General features: G+C 30.0%; 1 protein-coding gene across 1 annotated transcript; it reads left to right on the forward strand.

The window, feature by feature from the left end:
* Positions 1-2,974: 2,974 nt before the first annotated feature.
* LOC141296308 (consortin-like) lies at positions 2,975-14,097 on the forward strand. The gene is made up of 3 exons (XM_073827565.1): positions 2,975-3,549; positions 12,900-13,041; positions 13,131-14,097. The coding sequence occupies exons 1-3, from the start codon at positions 2,980-2,982 to the stop codon at positions 13,337-13,339; spliced, it is 921 nt and encodes a 306-aa protein (XP_073683666.1). The 5' UTR covers positions 2,975-2,979; the 3' UTR covers positions 13,340-14,097.
* Positions 14,098-14,531: the final 434 nt, after the last annotated feature.

Consider the following 14,531-nt stretch of genomic DNA (forward strand, 5'->3'; position numbering starts at 1 on the left):
AAACCTTCATGTACAGAATTTTTTTTAAAGTTTAGTTTCATGTGCTCACGTGAAACTATAAGTTTCACGTGCGCACGCGAAACTATAGAGAAAGTTTCACGTGCGCACGCGAAACTAAACTTTATTTAATTTTTGCTCCACGTCCCCTTAGGGGCTCCGTATTATTTTATTATATTTAATTTAATTTTTATTTAATTAACTTTCATTTTATCCATTTATTTTAATAATTTTTAGTTAGATTTATTTGATAGTTTCATTATTGTATTTATCATCTTAAGCAATAAAATATTACATTTCTAAAAAAAAAAAAAAAAAAATACACACATTTAAGTTTTTTTACACCTTTAATAAAAAAAATTAGTTTCTTTTTTATTCAATTTCATTACTTTATTTAACTTTCATTTTTAGATTTATTTGATAGTTTTATTATTATCTACAACTATAAAATATTTATTTTCTCATTATTTTATTTTTTTAATTAATTAACTTAGTTTCTTATTTTATTAAATTCCATTTAGTTAGTTAATCTTGGTTTATTTATATTTATTTTGTAGTTTCATTGTTGTAATGTAATTATCTTCAGTTATAAAATATTTAAAAAGTTATTTATTATTTTATTTATTTAAACCTTTCAATAAAAACATTAGTTTCTTATTTTATTATAATTAATTTTAATTACTTTATTTAATTTTTTTTAATATTTTTGTATTTATTTAGATTCATTTGATAGTTTCATAATTGTATTTTAATTATCCTCAGCTATAAAATATTTCTAGAAAATTAGAAAACTATAAAATATTTAATTTCTAGAAAAAAAATTTATTAATTATTTTATTTAAATTTATTTTAAAAAAATGTTAAACAAAGTCTTATTTTATTTTAATTTCATAACTTTATTGCACTTTTGTGAAATATATATATTTTTTGTGGACATTGAGCATCAGACTGTATCGGGCCAGACGGTGGTTGTCGTGCGTCTTTCTCTGAGCTCTGACAGCGAGCTGTCATCACTTAGATCCTGTCTCTGAGCAGCACAGCACCCAACGTGTGTTTATGAGCACCGAGGGAGCAGAGAACAGTCAACAGTGGAGTCCTGCATTATTGATCCACTGGGCTTCAGGCAACAGGGCCACAATGCATCAATAGTGATTGATCGTCTGCCATCGATCTGTTCTGTTGTACACAAGGGTCTGATGGTCAAATGACCACGCAGTCATTCAGTGCAAAGAAATCAGACGTAGTGCAAGTAGGTGGGGGTTGGGGGACATTGAGTGTTTAGTTCAGAATGGCATGTTACCGCACTATTCATGCCTTTTTTACAGCATGTAGGAGGTTGGGTAAAATTCAATGTAAAAATGCCACCCTTTTTTAAAATTAATTTAATATTTTTAATATTTATTATTAAATGATTTATTTTGGGTTAAATAACTATTTATTTATTAATTTATTTATTATCATTATTAATATATTATATTAAAACAGTTTTTATGTTATAACATTTTAATAAGAAATATTTTTGTATTAAAATTCTAAATATATTAACTATTTTTTTTACAGTATTTACAGTTATTAACAATATATAATTATATTTTATTATATTACAAATATTTAACCTAAAACTAATTTTATTTATTTATAATTATTAATTATTTTTAAAAATTAAAACTATTTGTTTTATTAAATGTGTGTATTTATAAAATTGTAATAAAACAAGTTTTATTCTAAATACAATTAGTTTTAAATAGTTTTAATTTTATAATATGTAATTAATAATTATTATATATTATTCTAAAAATGAGCTTTATTGTTGTATTAAAATTCTAAATATATTAAACAACCAAATATTTTAACAGTATTTACATTATTAATAACATGTAATTATAAAAAATAAATATTTAGTTTAATTTTAAATAAAAGTTAAAGATATATATCAATTATAATACAAATTAACTTTTAATTAGTTTTATTAAAATTCTAAATATATTAAACAAAATATTTTAACAGTATTTACAATATTAACTATATATAAATTATATTATACATTACATTATAATATTAAACCTAAAATAAAAAAATATATATTTTTATAAAAATAAATATAATTAAAAAATTAAATTAAGAAATATTAAGTAAAATATTTTAAACAAAATCAAATTTAACAGCATTTAAAATTAATATTAACAACATTATAAAAATTAACTTTGTTTTATATTAAAATGATAAATATATTAAACAAAATATTTTAACAGTATTCACAATTAATATGAACGATATATAATTCTATTATATTTATATTACAATATTAAACCTAAAATAAAAAATATATTTTTATAAAAAGTAAATATTTAGTTTAACTTTAAATTTTATTTTTCGAATACATAATTAATAACTATATTAATTATAAAAAAATGTTTTAAGACGTAAAAAATATTATACAAAATCAGATTTAACAGTAAATTAATATTAACAATATTATAAAAATAAACTTTGTTTTATTAAAGATAAATATATTAAGCAAAATATTTTAACAGTATTCACAATTAATATGAACAATATACAATTGTATTGTATTTATTATATATTATATTACAAATATTAAAATAACATTTACAATAGAATATAAAATATATACAACAAAAAAATATTAAATTAAATATTTTTCCATGATTGAGACTTTTATACACATTTATTTACGTTATTAAAATATTAAAATTTTATTTTATGTAAAACGTAATTTTTTTAAAAACTGTAAACATTTAAAAATATTGTATTCGTGAAGGTGCTAAATAACCATCTATTTGCAAAATAACATGATGCCACTTGCTGAATTAAACATACTAAATTAACAATGTGAAATGTTTTTGAAGCGTTTCACGTTTTACAAAAAGCCTTTTACAGTATGCTACTTTTCCATTCTGAACCTTTGACTAAATGTTTGATTAGAGCTTCTCTCTCTCTCCATCTAAAACAGGGAAGGTTATGGAGGATCAGAGCACATCTGAGGCACAACAGGAAGTCATCCAGCCTGAAGACTGTAACAGCAATGCCCCACAATCCCAACAGAGCGAACAGCAGCATGACCCCTCCCCCTCCTCGGCCACACCCTCCTCCTCCTCCTCAGCAGTGACAGACAGCTCCTCCTCTCCAGCCAGTGAAGATGCAGGGGCAGAAGAGGACAGCGTAAGCGTGGCAGCTTCCCACAGGGATGCCGCACCAGAGTCGCCAATGGACGCTGCTCAACCAGGCCACATGGAGGCCCAGAAGCCTCAAACAGACACTGACAACCCCAGAGTGACAGTGATGGAGGGAACGGGGGACACTGTGGATACAGGGCAGGACGTCCCACACACTAAGCAGGAAGATACAGCGGAGGTAGAGGTGGCTTTGAAGCTGGAGGAAGGAGGAGGAGATCAGATACCTCTGGAGCAGGAAGCTCCTGAGAAAACACCAGAGCTGGAGCTGGAAGAGAACGGGAACGGGGTGGAGTCGCTGGATTTTATGAATGTGTCCATGCTGGATGACATGGCCAAACGCATACAGGTGGAAGAGGTAGGTGACCGTTTTTTTTTTTAGTCAAGAGACTTATTTGCTGTTTTGTGCTTGGCTTTGTTTTGAGAATTTGTTTGATTTCTTGAAAGCCCTTAAGCACTTTGCTAAGCTTTTCCTGATTCTTAGATTGGCAACACTTAATATTCATATATTGTGAGTAGCATGCAAATTTGAGAGACGTTTTAAAGGGAAAGGGATGCTGTGTGCCACTAGCATCACTAAATTTAATCATAAGAAAAAACAAGCTATAAATAGCATACTTAAATAGGGGGAAAGTGTATTTTTAAGACAGGAAAAATAGCTCATATTACCTTAAGTGGTTTGTTGTGAAACTTAATTTCCTTTATCGAGATTTAGAAGCTGCTGGAATCACTATGAGAGCATCTAGTGAGGTCATCTCACTTTGGAAACACTCATTACCTCTGAAACTGCAGTGTTGTCACTGACTTAAAGGGATAGTTCACCCAAAAATGAAAATTATGTCATTAATTACTCACCCTCATGTCGTTATAAACCCGTAAGACAACACAAATTAAGATATTGTTGATGAAATCCGAGAGCTTTCTGACCCTGCTTACACAGCAACGCAACTGACACGTTCAAGGCCCAGAAAGATGGTAAGGACATTTTAAAAATAGTCCATGTGACAACAGTGGTTCAACCGTAATGTTAAGAAGCTACAAGAATATTTTTTGTGTGAAAAGAAAACACAAATAATGACTTCATTCGATCATTTCATCTTTGACATGCGTTCGTTACAAGAAATTTTTTGAAAAAAGTCATTATTTTTGGTCAGAAAGCTCCTGGATTTCATCTAAAATATTTTGATTTGTGTTCCAAGGATTAACGAAAATCTTGAGGGCGAGTAATTAATAACATAATTTTCTTTTTTCTTCACCTTCCCTTTAATCAAGACAATAATTTTGATTTCTACGCAATATTATCAATCCTTTTTTCAACGCTGGTGATTTTGACATGTTAAGTTTACCAGAAAGAATAACTCGAGCTTAAGCTTTTTATATCTCTTTCTGCCTATAACAGTAGTCCCAAGGCTAAAACCATTTTGCAGCTAATAATATCTCAAAATAACTTATATTTGCACAAATATGTGGTCTTACAGAAGTTAAAGCATCACATTTCTTGTTTGAAACCCTCCAGAAAGCCGTATAGCAGTATAAATACTACACTACCAGTCAAAAGTTTTTGAACTGTAATATTTTGTTTTTTAAAGAAGTCTCTTCTGCTCAGCAAGCCTGCATTTATTTGATCCAAAGTACAGTTTTATTTTAAAACATTTTTACTGTTTTCTATTTGAATATATTTTAAAATGTAATTTATTTCTGATTTCAAAGCTGAATTTTTAGCATCATTACTCCAGTGACATTCAGAAATCATTGATATATTCTTATTTTCTGCTCAAAAACATTATTATTATTATTATGTTGTTAAAAAACAGCTGAGTAGAATATTTTTCAGGTTTCTTTGATGAATAGAAAGTTCAGAAGAACAGCATTTATCTGAAAAAGAAATCTTCTGTAACATTATAAATGTCTTTAGAATCACTTTTGACCAATTTAAAGCATCCTTGCTAAATAGAAGTATTCATTTCTAGAATTCTTTCCCCAAACAAAAATGATACTGACTCCAAGCTTTTGAATGGTATGGTTTATAATATTACAAAAGCTTTTTATTTATTTAAAAAAAAAAAAAAAAAAAAAAAAAAAAACGCTGATCTTTGGATCTTTCCATTCATCAAAGAATCCTGAAAAAAAAAAAAAGTACTCAACTGTTTTAAATATTGATAATAATAATAATAATGAAATGATTTCTGAAGGATCATATGACACTGATAGATACTGAAAATTTAGCTTTGATCACAGGAATAAATCACATTTTTTAAATATATTCACATTGAAAATAGTTGAAAATAGTAAAAATATTTGACAATTAAACTGTTTTTGCTGTACTTTGGATCAAATAAATGCAGGCTTGGTCAGCAGAAGCGATTATTTAAAAATCTTACTGTTCAAAAACATTTGACTGTAGTGTATATAAAGTAATATAATATTATGGTTTTAGTATGATTTTAGTTTTATAAAATAACCATATTTATGCACGTTTACAAAACTGTGGTAATCGACAGCATGGATCAATGAGTCTTAAAGTGATAGTTCACATAGAAATGAAAAAGGTCATCATTTACTCAACCTCATGTTGTTCCAAACCTGTATGAGTTGTTTTCTGCAGAACATAAGAGAAAATATAATGTCGGTAACTAAACTGTTTTAGTGACCACTGACACATTCTTCAAAACATCGTCTTTTATGTTCCACAAAAGACAGAACAGACAAAAAATAATTACTGAAATATTTTTTTGGGGTGAACTATCCCTTAAAGTTGTAATGAACCCAGAACTCGTTATTAGGGACTCCTCTATGTGGCAAACGTGGGTAGAAGCGTGATTCTTTTCTTGGTGTGTTTGGTTCTCTCTGAGATCTCAGCCCTCAGCTTGGTAATTACCTCTCTTGCTTTCTTGTAAGTTACAGTGGTGAGAAGGCGTCTGATAAGAACATGCATAATACATGTCGGAATCTTAGCAGTGATTCGAAGAGCTGGGTGACCTGAAGGGTGACCTTTCCCCTTAATGTCAGAGCTGAATGATTGTAACGGGCAGGCGGTTGTGTGTGATGATGTCATAATGACACTTCCACCCTCAATGAGACAATCAACAATGGAATCTGGACCACGGATCTCTGCCAGCACAATACAGACTTTCACGAAGCCAATATCCTGTGTCTTAAACGCTTTTGTGCTCTGTCCCCAATCATGTGATGTGCCGTTTCTTGGCGGGGGGATCTTGATTTCAGGACTAGAGTTTAGTCCGGCATTTCGTGTACATTTTTTGCTGTCAATATAAACTACAATTTAAAAGTTTGAGGTCGGTAATTTAACTTTTCATAATCTGAAGAACCTGCTTTCACCACAAAGAACCCTTTGTGAAACAGATGTTGAATGTTCTTTATGGAACCATTTAAACAAAAAGGGTTCTTCTATGGCATTGTGAAGCACCTTTATTTTTAAGAGTGTAGTTCACCCCAAAAAACAACAATTCTGTCATTATTTACTCACCAGCATGTCATTCTAAACCTTTATGACTTTATTTATTCTAACAAAAGAAGATAGTTTGAAGAATGTTGGGGTCCCATTGGCTTTCTTTGTATGGACAAAAAAAAAATCTGAATATCTCAAAATATTTTCTTTTGTGTCCCAGAATAGATGTTGCATGAGAGTTATGACTGGACAATGATTGCGTTTATGACCTTCAGCCTGCACCGTCAATTGTCAAGTCTGTTGAGTTAGTAATAATGGTTTGACTTTTGGACATCTTTGTCCTTGCATTCCCTTTTCTTGGAAAACATGCTGCAAAATCACGGAGTGCGTGCAGATAAAGTTGTACTCAGTAGGACCAAATTTTAATGCTTTTTAACTAGACAGAACCTACTGACCTGGAAAACCCAAATCAGAACATGTTTGTAGTGTTTGTATTATAACGTGCTATATTCAAATGCTCATTATTTCTGGAGTGATTTGTAGTTGACTCCATGCCCAGAACAAGCAGAGCATTGCCAGAATAGGATCTAACATCTTTTCTACAGCACTGTTGAGATCTGTTAAGATAGTAATTGAAGGATATTTAAAGTTTGGAGTCTGTAAGATTTCTTAAAATGCTTTTGCTCTCTTACTTGTTCAAAACTACTGTCAAAAAGAGAATTAACAATGCAATATAACCGTTTTCTGTATTAATAGATAATGTGTCTATTTTAAAATTAATGTACTTTGTTTCTGATACAAAGCTTAATTTTCAGCATCATTAGTTTAATGTTTAGTATCACATAATCCTACAAAAAAATCATCAATGCTGAAATGGTTTCCTAAAAAAAAAAATATTAAGCAGCACAACTGAAAAGCATTAATTTTTTGTGACCATGCAGATGTCACTTTTAAAAACTTACTGACCACAAACTTTTGAATGATTGTGTATTTCATCTCCATGAAACATTTTTATTCTTTTTAGAACAGTTTAGACATTTAAATTTTAATCTATTAAAGCCTGCAAGTGCATATTTCACAAAGTTATAGTTCAACCACTATCAAGATAGCGCTGAGCAATATATCGAAATATCACAAATGTACATATTGCAATATGCATATCGCTACAGCTTGCAATATTTGGGGCCATAAACAAAAGACAAAGAGAAAGTCACTCACTGCTCTTGTCTAAATAACTTTTGTAGCTTAAATCAGTGCATATTGAATTCATAGAGTGAAGACTAAGCAGTGTTTTATTTTTCCTTTTTATTATTCAGTTAAAATAATAACTGATGTTAAAATGATTACACTAATGTTAAAATGACATTATGTAATGCTAGAGTAAAACACTACCGTTCAACAAATAATATTCCTTCTGCCGTCTCTGTGCTTATTATTAATAAAATGTAAAAATACAAAGAGAAAAATCATTCACTGCTCTTGAATGAAGGACTTTTGCAGTTTTAATAAGAAACAAAGCATGTTTAACTAATAGAGTAAAGACGCCATTTTATATTACATTCAATATCTGTGTTAGACTACTTTAGACTTGCATAAAAGTATTCAGTTTGTTTGTTTTTTTGTATCTTTTTTCTGCTGTATTGCTATCTTTAAATTAATCACTAATATAAAGTTTTGGATCCAGTCATAATCGTGTTAAATAATCGTGATTACAATACTGACCAAAATAACCGTGATTATGATTTTTGCCAAAATCAAGCAGCCCTAGTTTATCAAATATTGCATTATTTAATGAAATATTGCATATCGCATTTTTCTTTAATATCGCACAGCCCTAATTGAGACATCAGAGCCAGCGGCAAATTACAGAAGATTTGTAATTAGGATGATTTAGAACAGCTTGGACTATTTGGAATGGTATAGAACTTTAGATTTTCCCATAGACTGTGACAGTTTGCAAAGGGTATGAATGATTTGGGACATGCCACTTTTTGTTCAAATGTAAATAAAAGTTGAGAAATATTTTTTTCCACAACGATGCCTCTTGTACATCGTCTTATTATATTTTAGGAGAAGTCGGTGTCATTTCCGGTCAAAAAAAAACTTGCTGGTTGAATAAAATTAACTTTAAGTCAGAATTTGCCAGGGCTTGACTATATATATCCACCAGTATCAGTCTATACTAATTAAACTGATGATTTAGGAAATAAATCCATTGACCAAGCAGATTAGATAGCTTTTCGTTCTTTCTTTACGTCCAAGCATCTCTGCTGTTTCTGTTCACTCACTAGCTAATTAATGACACAGCAGCCTGGAAGTGGATTTATTCTCAAGATCTGCTGCTGAGTTTGTTTTTTTAGATGTGTACAGACATGGAAGAGATGATTCTGGTCAGTGATGGAGTTACTATGGCCATTTGTGGCTAGTAATGCTGAATGACCACAGAGACTGACTGACTGACTGACTGTTCACACTCATCAGATGTGATGTTTTTCTGTATAAGAGCATCATTAGTGTGAATTCAAGGAGCTGGAAATTTTCATTAGCGATGATAAGCATGTGTTATTTTTGGGCCGCTATGTTGATCGCTCACTGTTAATAACCCACTTCATGATCGGCTCACCACATTGTGGTGTTTTGAAGTCTAATTACTCAAGAGTACTCAGATGATTAATGCATCTGTTTTTATCCTAATAATATAGCATGCTGAAAAGGAGCTCTTTAATGAGCGATTTAAAACAAAGAGTTTACCATTAATGCAATAGCAAAGTGGACTGTTTTGTTGCTGGTCTTCAGAAACACAGTCAACCGTTTTTAACAATAAGATTTTTAATGTTTTTAAAGATGTCTCTTCTGCTCACCAAGCCTGCATTTATTTGATCCAAAGTACAGCAAAAGCAGTAAAATTTTGAAATATTTTTACTATTAAAAATAAAAAAAATTTATTTTAATATATTTTAAAATGTAATTTATTCCTGAGATCAAAGCTACGTTTTCAGCATCATTACTCCAGTCTTCAGTGTCACATGATCCTTCAGAAATCATTCTAATATGCTGATTTGCTGTTCAAGAAACAATTATTATTATTATTATTATTATTATTATTATTATTATTATTATTATTTTCCATTTTTAAAATACATTTAAAGTAAATTTTTTTCAGGATTCTTTGAATCGAAAGATCCAAAGATCAGCATTTATTTGAAATAAAATTAAAATTCTACTCAGTTGTTATCAACATAATAATAATGTTTTTTGAGCAGCAAATCAGAACATTAGAATGTTTTCTGAAGGAACATGTGACTGGAGTAATGATGCTAAAAATTCAGATTTGAAATCACAGGAATAAATGACATTTTAAAATATTTTCAAATAGAAAACTTATTTTAAATAATAAAAATATTTAAACATTTTACTGTTTTTTTTTTCTGTACTTTGAATCAAATAAATGCAGGCTTGATGAGCAGAAGAGACGCTTCCAAAAAAAAAGACATCTACTTTATGGTATATAATCATTATATTAAGCATTTTAATAAAACAGATAGTTCCGCCACTAAAATCTGATTAAAGATATAGACCTTTTTCCTGAGTAAACGATGAGCGCCGCCATTACGAATTCTAACGTCAGATTGAATGCTTTTCTGTTCCGGTTTCCATAGGAACCCATTCAAATAGCGTCCATGTGTTTTTAATGTAGCTAAGGTCCGCTGCTTCGTGTCATCTACACACTCATTAAAGTGAGGCACTGACAAATGACGGTCATTGCGACATTGCCAAGTGATGGCGCTATGGAGCCATGTGCTTTTGAAAAACATTTTAATAGGTTTAACATTAGTTTATTAGCTCGGAATATACCCTAATTTGACTAGAAACAATGCCGACCGGAAATGCAAAGCATTCTTTCAGTTAAGAGTCGGACTTACTTCCGTGTTCAGGAAAAACGTCTATAGTACGTAAGTGATTTATGTTGTGCTTAACCATAGTAAAATCATCCTTGCTTATGCTTTAATAATATACTTTACTAATTTTGGACATTTTATGTTTAGTGTTACAAAGGTCCTGAAAGGTGAGGTGTTTTCCTCTGGCCAAACTCAACAAAGAGTATAAAAAACATTGTATGGATGGTTCAGGTTTGATATTTTTTGAAGAATTTTGGCTTTAGTGTCATCTGACAAATGAAACAGCTGCTCTGGGGCAAAAATAAAGAACTATAATTGCAATGCTTGAAACATTTGTTTTCACCGAGACAGATCTTGCCAGATATGGAAAACTCAGAGTGAAATAAGTCAACAACAAGGGTTGTAGTGAAAAACAATCCGCCATTTTAAAATGAATCTTAATTTAGTAAGAATACAAACTAATGGTGTCTATGTAAGGGTATTCCTATCCTGATTAAATTTACTTTTTTTCTGTTTAGCTTTATTTATTTGTTTAGTTCGTTTTAGTGATTAGTACTTCAATTAAAAAATTAGAAATGCTGCCTTTGCAAAGGTCCTGAAAATGTTTTAAGTTAAGGTTTTTCATCTAATATTGATATTTTGTTTTATTTTACCTTTATTTCAATAAAAAAACATTTAAAATAGTTTTACTTTGAGTAATAACACTTAACAATAATACTGCTATGCAGCCTCACTCATGTCTTTAATATTCAGATTTATTTGTGGGATTCAGTATTGATTGGTCTTCAGAATGTCCACTCATGCCGAGTGCTGATTGGTCTTTAGTAATTTGACCTCTCTGTGACCTTTTCCATTCCTCGGTGGCCGGTGATGTAACATGACTGACTCTATTTCCTGAGCGTCTCCAGTACTTTTATTCTCATGTACATAATTTATGAAGTGGGGTAAACCCAATTCAGCAAAAGTGCTGGGCAAATGGATTCCAGCTCTTTTCTGAATAGTAAAGAACATGTATTATTAAACACGCTTAGTCAAGATAATACAGATTTATTATGAGCCATCTTATGTATATACACACTTCTGATAATGCATAATGATTGTGAAAATAAATGTTCACGTCTAAAGAAAAAACAAGCTTGAAATTAAATTACATTAAAAAAAATAATAATATTTTTATATTTAGCACATTTTTCAAATACCTCCTAATTTTTCCAGATTTACATCAGTGATTATAAATGTATCATATTTTTTGTTAATATTTAGAATTTTTTTACGATTTTAGAATTTGATTTAAATTATGTTCTGCTTTCATTTTAATTGTAGTAAATTTTTTGTTATTTTTTTTAAATGTCTATATATTGTTTTCTTGTAATTTTTTTATTTTTATGTCAGTTTTAGTTTTGTTTGTTTTTGTTAAGTTAAACTAAAGGAAAATAAGAAATGCTGCTGTAATGAAGTACGTTTTAGTTATGTTTTTATTTCAGTTAACTTTTATTTTATTTTGAGTAAAAAAAAATTATTTCAAAGCTGAATTTTTATCATCCAGTTGCATGATTCTTCAGAAATCACTCTAATATTCTAATATTCTGATTAAAAACATTAGTATTATTATGTTGAAAACAGCTGAGTAGAATTTTGTCAGGTTTCTTTAATAAATAGAATTTTCAGAAGATCAGAAGATTTTTTTTGAAGACTGGAGTAATGATGCTGAAAATTTAGCTTTGAAATCACAGGAATAAATTACATTTTTAAATATATTCAAAAAGAAAACAGCTATTTTAATTAGTAAATATTCAAATATATATTTTTGCTGTACTTTGGATCAAATAAATGCAGGCTTGGTGAGCAGAAGAGACTTCTTTAAAAACATTAAAAATCTTACTTTTCAAAAACATGTAACTGGTAGTGTACATACATATTAAGAAATACAAATAAATATCAAAGCTAAAATAGAAATGCTTGCAGATTTGCATGTAGTATTAGTTTTTAATATTTATTTATTTTAGTAGTTATTGATAATTTAACAAACAATAAATACATCAAATCAAAGCATTATTTTAAATGCTTATTTTATGCAAGTTTTCTGGTTAAATCTGACAAAATAAGCTGAAACACTATTTTACATACTGAAGCTTATATCCAGGCAGCAAAATCATAAACAGGCTTATTCTTTAGCATTCAAAAGCAATAAATTGCCATTTTTGTAGTTAAATCTTACAAGGTTTACTGTTTTTTTCACCACTAGAATGTAATTTAAACACATGCATCACCTGCACACCCAGCTCATAGTGACATCTAGTGGTAAAAACATATTAATGCAGAGCTTTTCCTAATTTTCTGAGACACTGTGAGTCTGTGAACTCTGCAATCTTTCTCAATAACCTTCCCTCGGTCTTCCAGATCACTCCAGCTGCTGGTCTTGTGTCTATCTTGAAGAGAAGAGTCTCCCTGGAAGGAGCCAACAGCTCTGTCCCTGCCGCTCCTAAACCCGTCTCTAAACGGAAAGTCCGTTTCCGAGAGCCTGACGAGGGCCTGGACCACGGTAAGAATGGCTATTATTTTCTACAAACTTATTTTTGAGTTCAAACTGGCAATATTCTGATTCTGAATTTGCTCTTATGTAATATGCAGATGAGGTGGGCGGAGACTCGTGGTTGCTCCTCCTCTTGTTGTGCTTGGCTACCGTGGTGATCAGTGTGGGCGGGACTGCGCTCTACTGCACGTTCGGAGACGCCCAATCCAGTGTGTGCACGGACTTTTCCCACAACATGGACTTCTACATCGGACGGGTGCAGAGGGGCATGGATGAGCTCAAACACTGGTTGTCCCCGAGTTCATAGCAGGACGGGACGAGTCGTTTTCTTCTCTGCCTCCGTGATCTTTAATGCTGAGATATACTCATATATAGGCCTTAGCTGGGTCACGCTGTCACGGATGAAGCCCAAGCTAAGCTCATCAGGCACTAAAGGGGACGTCTGGCCCCTGGAAGGCACAGCAAACCACTCTGGCCAGTTTTTGACTCAAGTAGCCCACTGTTTACTGCCATCAACTGAACCTCATATGAAGAGACTTCATTTTTAAAGTCTTAAATCGAAATCTTAATACTCGGTTGACAAGAGTTTTGTCTTTTATTCATGGGAAAAGTGACCATCATGGTACGCAAGATATAATAACGGACATAATCATCTGTAGCCTGGACGTAGCATTTTTCTGCTTGGATGGACTTATGGAAATGTTTATAGGGACAGGAAAGCAATACATGTATATTGAGGAATTATAGATATAGATATATAGATACAGTCAGCAAAGAGGCAAATCCTGGTTAACATAGTTACCATTTATTAATATAGGAAAACAAAAATAATTTAACTTCGATTCTGCAATATTTTGATCATTAAAAAGTAATCATTGAAGATAATCAATATATTTTATTTAAAAAAAAACTGATATTGTATCAGACTGAGTTTTTAGTTTTTCAAATTATTTTATGTATTATTACTTATGTATTATTAATTATTAATTATTATTATTATTATTATAGTATATACTCTCTCTCTATCTATCTATCTATCTATATATGAGTATAGTTTATATAATTTTTATAAAATTATACGTTCAGATATTTATAAGTGTGTGCATATTTTATATAAAAATATATATTTTATAATATTTCTATAAAGCGCACAAATTTTATTTTAATTATATATTTTTTGCATTTTATTAAATTTTTTGTTTTATTTTTTGTTTTATTTTATATATACACAGTACACGCACAAATAAATATCTGAACTTATAATTTTACAAATGTGTATTGATAGATAGATAGATAGATATGAATATTAGATAGATAGATATGAATATTATATATATATATATATATATATATATATATATATATATATATATATAGAATTATAAGTTTAGATATTTTTTGTGTGTATATTTTATATAAAAATAAACACAAATTGTATTTTATTTTTATTAGATTTTACTTTATTTTTTGTTTTATTTTATAATTTATAGACACACACA

Source organism: Garra rufa, chromosome 21 (assembly GCF_049309525.1).
Source record: "Garra rufa chromosome 21, GarRuf1.0, whole genome shotgun sequence".
NCBI lineage: Eukaryota > Metazoa > Chordata > Actinopteri > Cypriniformes > Cyprinidae > Garra > Garra rufa.

Bases quoted from the DNA above. Each gene is read 5' to 3' on its own strand.
- LOC141296308 (XM_073827565.1), top strand. From the start codon at position 2,980: ATGGAGGATCAGAGCACATCTGAGGCACAACAGGAAGTCATCCAGCCT. The intron at 3,550-12,899 runs GTAGGTGACCGT...TCGGTCTTCCAG, and splicing joins AACGCATACAGGTGGAAGAG to ATCACTCCAGCTGCTGGTCT. The intron at 13,042-13,130 runs GTAAGAATGGCT...TGTAATATGCAG, and splicing joins TGACGAGGGCCTGGACCACG to ATGAGGTGGGCGGAGACTCG.